The sequence below is a fragment of the Larus michahellis genome, chromosome 22 (assembly GCF_964199755.1).
Source record: "Larus michahellis chromosome 22, bLarMic1.1, whole genome shotgun sequence".
Lineage (NCBI taxonomy): Eukaryota > Metazoa > Chordata > Aves > Charadriiformes > Laridae > Larus > Larus michahellis.
Window position 1 is genome coordinate 4,070,851 of NC_133917.1, and position 11,703 is coordinate 4,082,553.

The window sequence follows — 11,703 nt, forward strand, 5'->3', positions numbered from 1 at the left end:
CACTTGTAGCTATTGTCTCTCCCTTCAGATTTCCTGTACACATACGCGGTGTCTAGTAATCTGTTTACTGGCCTGAGTTTCCTCTTTCTCTTGGATTTTTTTTTTTTTTGAAGTCCATCTGAGGAAGTAATTGTAGTCCCGTCGTGGAAGGGAGGGAAAAATCACTTTGAGAACATCTGATAGGCCAAAGTCATTAGACATCAGAAGTTGGAGCCTATTTAGCAAAAGCAAAGCCCATCTCTGCAGCTGCCGGGAGGTGCAGCTGCTAAAGAAGTGCTTCTTGCACCCCCTCAGAATGCCTTTGTGGGCACAGGTTAGCCATGTAGGTTGGAAAAACTCCTTCCCCCCCCCCCCAAAAAAAAATAATCAGGAGACAAAGGAAACTCTGATCAACTGGCTGAAATAGGGAAAGATTCAGGGTCTAAATAATGCATCCGATATCTTGAGAGCACAGTAAGTAGCAGTGGGTAACGTGCTAAGCCGGGTTGATATAAAATCTATTATCTTCTATTTTTTTTTTCTTTTCTTCTCCCCCCTTCACTCCCCTTTTCCACCCCCCAGTTGGTAGTTTCCCTACTGTACGGGCTCGGACAAAGGCTTCTTTATGGCAATACTTACAAAAAAGGTTTTGGCCGAAGGTGGGAGGCTGCTAACGTATTTACATTGCGTTCAGAGAACTCCAGCTTGGGGGGCGAAGGAGAAAAAAATAATATCTTCTCTCCCCACTGGGCGGGAAAGAAGAAAAAAAAAAAGAGGAATGATTTATTGAGAAGAGTTCAAGTACAGGATTAACCTAAATCAAAATATAACTTCAGATGTTTACACAGATCAGCTAAAGCCAACTTTCACAACTCCAAGTTTTTGATTTTGGTACAATTGCTACAATGTTTTTTGGTCACGAAATGCCTCTAACATCCCCTTAAAATTCATGTTAGTAACACAAAACACATCTTACAAGCCTTGAGCCTATTCGCCTGCTGAAAACGCTGTTAAATGTGTTAAGTGTTTGCATTATATCACGCAAATGAGTGCGGACTCCGGAGCAAAGAGGGGGGTGGCTTGGAATTCTTTTTCTCCTTGAATTTTCCTTTTTCTGCTGGGCAATTTGAGTAGAGAGAAGTCTCCGGCTGAGATGCCAGGATAAAGCTGGGTACTTATATATATATTTAATTGCAGAAGAGGCACAAGGAGCGATGAGCTCGGTGCTGCCGCCTCCTTTTCCTTCCCTCTGCCTGAGAAATAACTAAATAAAGGTGGGAAAAACATCTTCAAGACGGGGCAGTTTCATCTTATAGACACAGTGATATCAAAATCAACAAAATCAGACCTTACCTCCCCCCTCCTCAGGTTCCCCTAGAGGTGGGTTTTTTTCCCCTTTAAAGAGCAAAAATCCAGCTTTTTTCTTTAATTTCCCCCCTCCACGCTCTAACCTTTCCCATTCGCTGAGAAATGAAGCAGGTTTTCCAAAAAAAAAAAATAATGAAGAGGTTGAAACGCTCTGGATGCTTTTAGGCTATGCCTTAAAGTTTTTTTTTTCCTCTTTTTTTTTTTTTTTTTTTTTAAGGGCAACCAAAAGGAATGCGAGCCGCCAGCCCTCATTCCGTTTTATGGTGGTCACTTTGGTGGTCAAATTCAAGTGCTGTGACTCCACAGCTGCCTCTTCTCTCCTTCCTTGCAGGAAGCAGGCAAATCCCATCCTTTAAACTGGGTTTAAAAACCAAAACGACACCAGGGCTCGGTTTAGATGTATTTACCTACGAAGAGCAATAAATTATTCACGCACCTAGAGGAGAGACGGCGGGTTTTATGCCACACGGATTTTTCTTGTTTGCTGTTGTGTTAGGGGGCTTTTTGGGGGGTGTATGGGCTTTGTTTGGGGTTTAAGAAGCTTTTTGGGTGTTGTTTTTTTTTCAACAACACGCTCTCATTCCTTCCCTGGATGCAAAGCTTCGCGCCTACAGCCTTCCTATGGAATCAGGATTGGAATAAACAGAACAAAAAATGGATATTTTAGAGCCTTTCCTCTTTTAATCGGAGGGAGAAGATCCTCCACGCAGGTTGCAAACAGGAGGGAATTGGGGGAAAAAAAAAATAATTACGCTCATAAACAATAGCTTAACATTATTAGTTTGTAGTTAGTATTAATATTGGTCCATAAAAAGCCAAGTTAAAAGATCGCTGACACTTTAATTAAAAGTTTTGCCCAAAACGACGTCCAAGTCATAAAATAGGGCAGATTACAAACCTGAAGAAATCCGTCTCTGCAGCCAGAGTTCTTGGCCCTATATATATATATATGATGAATATATATACATATAGTCATCAGCCAAACAGTGCATTAGAGAGGAAAACACAGCTCATTTTGGGATTACAGACACATTTATATGTGTGTATATCTCTATCTCCACACACCCGCATTCAGAGAGACTCACACGCCCCGATCCCTTATAAAAAGGGTTTTATGAGAACGGCTTTTGAAATAGAAAATACAAAGCTAGAGAAAGGGGGGGGGGGGGGGACACGACACACACACCCACCAGAAATTAATGAGAATGAATGATCGGGAGTGCGTTGTTGCATGAGGGGGATGAAGAAGGCTCAAAGTGGGGAAGAGCATGTGAAGCCGCCATGTTTCCCTTCGAGATTTCCTAATAAATAGATAAAAATCCGAGCACACCGCCGGACAAGCCCTATAATTTGGAAAGCTCTGCTGAAATACCCACTGTATTTTTTTTGCTCAGGCATCTTGAAATCCTTTGCTCCCTGTTCGGCTGCAAGGTACGCACTTGCGAGGCTGTTTTCTTCCATGAAAATCAACTTTTTTCTCCCTCTTTTTTTTTTTTTCTTGCATTGCTGCAGAATTGCGGGATATTTATATTTTTAGCAGAGTCTACAACCCCCGTCCGGTTGCCCGAGGTGCGTTTTCCTCCTCGTTTCTCTACGTCTCGCCTAGGAATGAAACAACCCCCCTGGTTAAAATGCAAAGAGCAGGTTGGGGGTTAGCAAATTAAATAAAATTAAATAGAGAAGAGCGAAGTGCAAAAGGAGCTGCCCAGGGATGCTCAGCACCAAGGGGAACATCCCGGAGCTGGGCTGGGACCCTCTGACGCTCCTTGTTCGTGAATTGGTTATTTTCGGGCGAATTTATGCTTTTTTTTTTTTTTTTTTTTATTTTCGGGGAGCAAAGCGAAAACACGGCAGCCGTCGAGGCTTTTTCTGCTCCTAAAGGCTCAGTGCTTTAAATGCTGAGATTTGCCTTTTTTCCTTCTTGCGGTGTGAATTGGCTGCAACTCGATTTGACAAGATCCTCTCTCCAAAAGCGTCTCACTCTCTCCTGGTGCGTTACTTTTGTTCGGTGTATTCAGCCCACCACCAAATAGATCCCATGATGGAGTTTAGTTGGGGTTTAGGTGTGGACAAGTCAATATTTTTATTTATTCTTCCTTTTACTGTGTGTTTTAAAAGTGATAATTCAAGGGGGGGGCATTCAAGGGAATGCCTAAGTGGCATCTTGTAAAGAAAAAGGACAAAAAAGGGGGGATGCGCTGCAATATTTTCATATCTAGATGGAAGCAGCCACCTCTGTTCGGCAGAGAAATCTTTTCCACCTCAGGCAGATGATTTTTAATCCAGGTGAAAACCCGATTAGAGCCCAATTGTTGCAGGCAATTTTCTTCCTTCAAGACTATTTAAAGGCGGCGGGATAACCCCTCGGAGCCTAGGACCGCGGAAGTTACGCGTCCTTCAGGTGCACCTTTGCAGAAGAGAATTTTAATTTTTTTTTTCCCCCCAGCTATTTTTTAATAATTCTTTGCAAAACTCGGAAAATATCTGGCAGCACCTCGGCATCCCTGTTTTTTTCCGTATGAAAATGCGGAAGGATGGAGAAAGAGGAGGCTCCCGGAGCAAGGGATAGAAGACGAATGACTTTAATAAGAATATCTTTTTTAATTCAGCTGGAAGAATAAATGATGAGGGTATCGCTGAAAGTACATTCATTGATTGACAATAAACAATTGCATTAAATATTCAATATGCCACTCTTACGTAATAAATATTTAACCGAACATTAAAGGAGGTTTTCGAATATTTATTAGACATTGACTTAATTCATTTGTTCTATTCCTTGATATATCGCTAATTCGATATCAAAAGTCATTAAGCCAGGCCTGCTTTAACTTTAAAGTTGGAAACTTTACACGATCCCCCCGCACGCTGTCATTGCCTAAATGGTATATTCGCCATAAAGCATGCCAACTTGGTTGATGTATAGTTGATGTGCACATAGAGATCAACATAATTAGCGTATGTTAGAAGCTTGTTAATTAGCACCAACCCCCTCACTCCCAGATAGAGAGATAGATAGAGATTTACTTATAATTTAGCAGCCCAGCTGTAGGAAGAGCTGGGCATTCCCGCCTGCAGGAAGGTTTGGAGAAATGTTGGAAAACTTACTTCTGCATCTCCAGCGATTTTATTGAGCTACCTACAGCCTATTCAGGAACACGTCTAAGGATAGAAATAGCCACGATAATAAATTATAATAATCAGCGTAATTAAAATATTTGAAAAAAATAAAAAAGGGTGGAAAAACACCGCTCGAGCCCGTAAGACCCTCCCTCTCTCCCCCCCACCCCCCTTCCCCAGCCCGAATCGCCCCCACCCCGTCTCCAAACCCTGCTGAAAAGCAGCAAGCAGAATCCGAATAGGAAGGAGAGGAGGGGAGAGGAGGAAAGGAGGAAAAAAAAAAAAAAAAAAAAAAGAGGCAAGGGAAAAAAAAAAAGCAGCAAGTTCACAAGCCACCCCTTGTACTTGTTCTGCTGTGAATGCTTACAAGGGGTGTGCCTTCGGGAAAATGAATACAAATCTGCAATTGATTTTCATAATGTTTCTGCGGTGTTTGCAAACCAATCGTTTGAACCTCTGAGATCTTACCTAAGTGAACCACTCCTACGCATCTAAGTGCTCCAAACTGATATATGACAATATCTACTTTGGATCACGTGTCCTCCGGAGCGACTAAGACGGATAGCGCGTCATCTCGCCTTCCCAAATTTTTTCCCCTCCGCACATCGGATCCAAAACATCTAGCTATAGGAGCAAGAAAAGGAGAAAGATGTTTAACTCGGTGAACCTGGGCAACTTCTGCTCCCAGTCGCGTAAGGAGAGGAGCGCTGAGTTTGGAGAAAGGGCAGGTTGCGCTTCTAATCTCTACCTCCCCAGCTGTACCTATTACGTCCCTGAATTTTCAACTGTGTCATCTTTCTTGCCACAGGCCCCCTCTCGCCAAATCTCCTACCCTTACTCCACCAACCTCTCGCAAGTGCAGCCCGTGCGAGAGGTCTCCTATGGTCTAGACCCCTCAAGTAAATGGCACCACCGAAGCAATTACGCCTCGTGTTATTCCGCAGAAGATCTGATGCATAGAGAGTGCATCCCGCCTTCCACCATGACCGAAATGCTAATGAAAAACGAGAGCGTGTACAGCCACCACCACCCCAGCTCCAACCACCCGGCATCGACGGGATTCTACACCAGCATGAACAAAAACACTGTCTTGCCCCAAGGTTTCGACCGCTTCTTCGAAAATGCCTATTGCGGGGCGGAAAATCCGACTGAGACCTGCCTGCAGAAGGGTGAGGGCAAAGTGGAGGCAGAGTCCCAACCCCACGCACTGTCATCCCGCGGAGAGCAAGGTATAGACCCGGAAGATGAGGAGGAAAACACAAACCCAGGGTCTTCAGCCTCGTCCTCTTCTGTCACCAAGGAAGGAAGCAAAAGCAGCAATTCGAGTAGGTAGAGCAGTAAATGGAAAGGTTAAGGGACTAGCCCGTGTGTTTTGTCGGTCAAATTTTATGTGGAGTTTTATAAGCATTCAAAGGATTTTATTATAACCTACAAAGCTCTTTCTTCCAACGAGAAGAATTTTTACGATGGGAAAAGCTCTTTGAAAAAAATGGAGATGTTAGGCGCAGACACAGTATCTTAGAGTCTGTGAAATTTTAAAAGCACACCATCGTGACAAATATTAACTTTGATCATGAACTTACATGAGCATTTTAAAAGGATTTGGTCCCGGGTTGCTGAGGGTAAAAGGCAATTGGGCAGAACACTACTTTAGCTGCCTGTGCTTTCTTTTAGGCATTAGGATGCATGCAAAATGTTTGGGGCTTTTTTTTTTTTTTTTTTTTTAATTAAAACTGCATGTTGAGTCTTTTCTCTTGGTGGGGGTGCAGTGCTAAGGGGGAAATGTGCCGAATTCGCAGGCAAAGCTGAGCGGTTTCTTCGACTCCTCTGTTTAAAGTGGCATTTATTCTCCTCCAAGCCTAGTGGAGCGTCCAGCTTTTGTCAGGAAGGGTTTTTACTTACGTGGTTTTATTTGCTTGGGTCTTCTGGGTTGTTTGGTTTGGGTTGGTTTTTTTTGGGTTTTGTGTGTTGTTTTTTTTTTTTTTTGCATGCACTCACAGTTTTTCTGGGCAGTCTTAGAGAAGCTTTTTTTTTAAAGGCAGAATCCAGGCAACTTTGCAAGTTAGCGTTCAGCGTGGGGCTCTTTTGGGAAGAGGGGAGGGTTGTTTTGTTTCCCTATTTGCTTTCGTGATGCAAGTCCCCTTTTGCAGCTCAGATGCTGAGTTCTCTTTTACTTTGATTCCTTTTTGCGTGTGTGGCGAGGACTGGAGTTAATCAGAAACTTATGCGGAACATAATATCTAGTTCCTCTAATTCCAACCTTGCTCATGCTGTTTCTATACAGATAACAGATTTGCAGCTGAGCGTGGGGTTGGTTTTTTTTTTCCAGCCTCTCTAAACCCTGCTCCAGCAGCCTGCTGCCTCCACTCCCAGGCTGTTCTTTATTTAAAATAAAATAAAATAAAATAAAAATAACCTATCAGCACCGAAAAAAATGTCTGCATGTGCCTGCGTTAAGCCCCGTGCAGTGGGAAAATAATTACACCACGGTCCTTAAGACCCTGCGTAACCTCACCTCTGCTACCCCTAACAATAGGCGAACTGCTGGAAGATATCCCCCCCCCGCATTAATAACTGGAGTTATTATCTGCTCCTACCGAGCTGGGAAGATGGGTCTGTGTCTTGTGTTTCCTTAGGATATTTACCCTGCCTTCTGGTTCTTTTAAGGTGCTCCCAGAACGAGGAAGAAGAGATGCCCCTATTCGAAATTCCAGATCAGAGAGCTAGAGAGAGAATTTTTCTTCAATGTCTATATAAACAAAGAAAAAAGGCTCCAGTTGTCTAGGATGTTAAATCTCACTGACCGACAGGTTAAAATTTGGTTTCAGAACAGAAGAATGAAAGAAAAAAAATTAAGCAGAGACCGCCTGCAGTATTTCTCTGGAAATCCCTTGTTGTGAACATCTTTTGAAATCCCCTCTGCTGGTGAAGTGTCTGTGTATTGAGGAGGAACAGTTGCGAGCATGGGTTTGCCCTTTGAGTCGACAAAGCAACCTCAAAGTTTAAGCCTTTTCGTTACTTATATTTCTATGTCTGGGACAGTGCTGAGTAACAAAAGGAGCGAGATTTTCTTTCAGTTCCCGCTTCAAGGACTTGGATTCCATGAACATTTTATTTAACTTTTTTTTTCTTTTTTTTTTTTTTTTTGCCTGAACAGGTTGGAATTCCTTTTTTATTATTGTTATTATTATTATTTTTATTGGTGTTGTTATTATTTAGGCACCCTGTCCAGTTGAATAAATCGCAGTACTGTGTGTTGCTACCCCGGTGATTTCGGTATGCAGCTGTGTTATCACAAGAGCGGCCAAAGTCTCCCTGTAGGATCAAATCACTTCATCTGGGGTGAGTGTGTGTGTGTGTGTGTGTGTGAGTGTGTGAGTGCACACACAGACATGTGTGTCCTCATACGCGTGTGTGCACACTCACACCCACCCCGCTCATCTCTGTTCTAAGGCAGATCATCATTTCCACCTCCTCCATCCACCCTTTCCCTCTAAAAATATATATATGCATATATATATCCGGGAGCGTGTGCGTATATATCCATATATATATTCTCTGCGGTATCATTTTTACATTTGGAGTCGGGAAGGGGGGGGGAAATCCAGGCGAAAATACATTTGCAATAACTGTCTCTGAAATGGTTTGTAAATAAATCTCGTAGTGCTTTTTTTTTTTTTTTTTTTTTTTCCTGGAAATGGGAGAGGAAGAACAACACGAGGGAAAAAGAAAAATCCTGAAAAAATAATAATTAAAAAAAAAAAAACTGAAACAAAAACAAAAAAAAAAAACAAAACAAAAACAAAACCTCTTTGTGTATGTAAAGTGAGTCCCCGGGATACTCTGTGAAATTCTGTGGCAAATAAAGACATTGCAAGCTGTTCTACATTATGATTTTATTTGACCATTTTATTAGAATTTCCCCTCTTAAAAGCCTCTTTGCGGTCATTGTGGTGTGGGTTTCTTCTATAGGAGTTTAAATACCTGAATGCATATCAGAAATATCATTAGCCATATTCATGGGACTCGCTGCAATCTGCTGGAATAGGGCTGGTATGAATATCAAACCCTCCACCTTGGAGCACAGGTTTGGTTTTTTGAGTTGGTTTTTTTTTTTTTTGGGGGGGGTGGGGGTGGGGGGAAGTTCATTGTATTCATCAGCGAAGTGAAATTTATAGGATTTTTCTTGGCCCAGGAATCCTGCTCTGAATTTGGCTCCAGATGCCTTGCGCTGTTTTCCGGTTGTAGTTAATCTTTTTGCATTTTCATGAGAACAATATATTAGCCTCTTTTTTTTTTTTTAAATAAATAAAAAATTTAATAAATAAAAATGAAGGAAACTCGTAATTACACCGGGAAACGAGCTGCATTTCCATAAGTCAAGGATACCTTATACCTACAAAGCACAAATGCAAAGTCAAGTCCTTAAATTCCTGCTTAAGGAAAACAAGTTCAACTCCCAGGCACGGGGCATAAAAGTCATCTTTTTCGCCCCCCCCCCCCCAACCCGCCCCCCCCCAACCTCTTTGCACAATGACTTTTTCTCTCGCAGTGTCCGAAAGCAACACAGGGTTTTCGAGGACAAAGAAATCCCGAAGATGCCGTTTGGTGATGTGGTGCATGTATTTTTTGTGTAAATACAACAATTTGGAAGGGTTTGGGGGTTGTGTGGGGTTTGTGTTTTGGTTTTTTTTTTTTTTTTTGGCAGGGGGGTTATATTTGAGGCTTCCAATCTGGGTGCTCTCCTGCTTTCTGATGTGGAGCGATGGGATTGTGCACATGGAGGAGGGTGGGTGGGTGGGGGGACACACAAAGAAAGGGCGGGGGGGGGGGGGATAAAACCCCCAGCAGCCAAGAAACAGCACATTATATTCCCATCCATTGAGCGTGTTCTTGTAAAATTCTCATACTTGCTTTTAAATACAACCCTGTTGAATGAAAAACCCTTTGATGGCGTCTTCTGATTTTATTTGACAACGGCAGGGGAAAAAAAATGATAAACCCACAAAAATGCTCTTCGTTTGCACCCATCCGAACACCCCTACGCGCCCCCCCCCCGCGCAATTAAATGCAAACCGACTTGAAGCTTTCGTGATAGACCCGTCCTGCTTACACCACGATATGATCTTGAAAGGATGTTCGGAGGCATGTTTCTCATTAGAAGAGTGGGAAAGGGAAGAAAAAAAAAAAAAGGGGGATGTCGGTGGATGGCAAAACGCTTCTTTATTTTCTTATATTTATTTTTGCAAAGCCTGCGAGCTGAAAGGCCGCTTGTCCCCGGCCTAAAATCCCGCCTCAGCTTTACATTCAATAAACCGGGCGTAAAGGAGGGGATATTTTAAATTTATTTTAAATTTTTTTTTTTTTTTTTTTCCCTTTGCGGGCTGCCGAAGTAAAATAGAGAAGGCGAAGATTAGGAGCCATCTTCCTGGCAGATGGAGAGCTGCGCGGCGGGACCGGCCCGGGGAGGGGGCTTATCTTCCAGGAAAAAAAAAAAAAAACCAAAAAAACCCAAAAAAAAAACTAAAAAAAAAAAAACACCAAAAAAAAAAAAAGCACCTTTCTTTAATGAGTGTTTGCCAAACCTTCCCAAGGTTAGGAAAACTAAAGAGAGGTGCAATAAGGTGAATATCGGGAGGTCAGAAGCGGCAGTTAATGCTCCGTAACAGCAGCGGCTGTCCGGACAAAAGCGGCTAGTCTAGACATTGTAATAAAGACTGCAGCACTAAACAGCTTAATTTTTCTTAATTACCCCGTCTGGCTAAAGGAAAAGACTTCCGCAGTAAATAGTAAACAAATAAGGGACTCTTGCCCAGGGAATTTTTTTTTTTTTTTCCCCCTTCTCTCTCCTCTCTCCCCCTCCCTCCCTTTCCCCCCCCTCCTTCCTTTTCCAAGGCTCCAGTTCAACTGCAGCACAATGAAACTGTAGGCCTAGTTCAAAGTTTTCGCGAGCTAAAATGGAATGCTAGTTGTAAAATCCAAGTTTATAGACCATGTGGGAGTTTACAGCAGCATTAAGCATCAGTGCCATGTAGGAAAAGGGCTGTTAATGTTCTGGGGAGGGGAAAAAGTCGGGGGGGAGAAGGGGCTGGCGGAGGACGGGGAGGGGGGGGGTCACTGAGGATGCTTTGGGTACCACGATGGTACAAGCAGGACGGGGTTGAGACATAAGTGTCTCCCCAACGCAGTGTGTGCGCACCTATATGGAGGGTGACACAGGCGGCGGGGCGAGGGGAGGGTCCGGCGCCGGGTTTTTGGGGTATTTAACGGCAGAAAAGCCCCAAATTGCCATGGCGAGGGGTTTTTTTCCCAGGCGGGCCGGGGGATGCAGGGGTGGGAGCGAGACCCACAGGAAGAAAAATGTGAATATATGATGTCTTTGAACTTCAATAAAGTCAAGTCCATCACCTTTAACCCTTTTGTAATAAAGCGGAATCAGAGAGGGTCGCGGCTCCCCCGGCCGCCCCGCCTCCAGGGACCCGGGAGAGGGGAGGATCGGGGGGGGGGGGGACGGGGGACACCCAAATTTTTGCCCCGAAAAAAACCACCCCAAACTCTAATTTTGAACCCCGCGTGGCGTTTATGACGCTTAATATTTAACTCGGCCGCGCAGCATTTAATGCATTTCGAAGCAGGTTGAACACACACGGCACACACTCTTTATTATTGTTATAAACCTTTTGATATCTTAACGCATGAAAAGTTTTTATAACTTTGTTTGGCGTAAAAGTTTTACAAGTTTTTCCTCTTTCCCCCCCTCCTTCTTTTCTTTTCTTTCTTTTTTTTTTTTTTTTTTTTTTTTCTAAATTCCCAGCACGCATTTAGTCTTTTCCATCAACTTTATTCCTACCTCGGATGTCCATCACAATAAAGCCTCCCTCATAGGCTGGGGAGCTCGCTCTGCGCTCTACGTTAATGACACCCAGACTAATTACGAAGGCCCTTTCCGTGTGACGTACAAACACACCAACCCAACCTGTTTCCTATTGCTCCCTGGATTTCATACACAACATATTGGAAGCAGCTCTGGGTGACTTTGTTGTGAAATATTGCAGAGAGGGAAGGAGGCGAGGGGGCCGGCTTCTAATTGGCTTCTTGCGGGACAATAATGTTCACTTAGGTTGGCTGCTATACAAAGCAAATTAATTCCATTTTTGAAAGAAAGAAAGAAAGAAAGAAAGAAAGAAAGAAAGAAAGAAAGAAAGAAAGAAAGAAAGAAAGAAAGAAAGAAAGAAA

General features: G+C 43.1%; 1 protein-coding gene across 1 annotated transcript; it reads left to right on the forward strand.

Annotated features, from left to right (window-relative positions):
• Positions 1-5,116: 5,116 nt before the first annotated feature.
• HOXC11 (homeobox C11) lies at positions 5,117-8,897 on the forward strand. Its single transcript, XM_074565093.1, has 2 exons — positions 5,117-5,792; positions 7,135-8,897. The coding sequence occupies exons 1-2, from the start codon at positions 5,117-5,119 to the stop codon at positions 7,365-7,367; spliced, it is 909 nt and encodes a 302-aa protein (XP_074421194.1). The 3' UTR covers positions 7,368-8,897.
• The last annotated feature ends 2,806 nt before the right edge of the window (positions 8,898-11,703 follow it).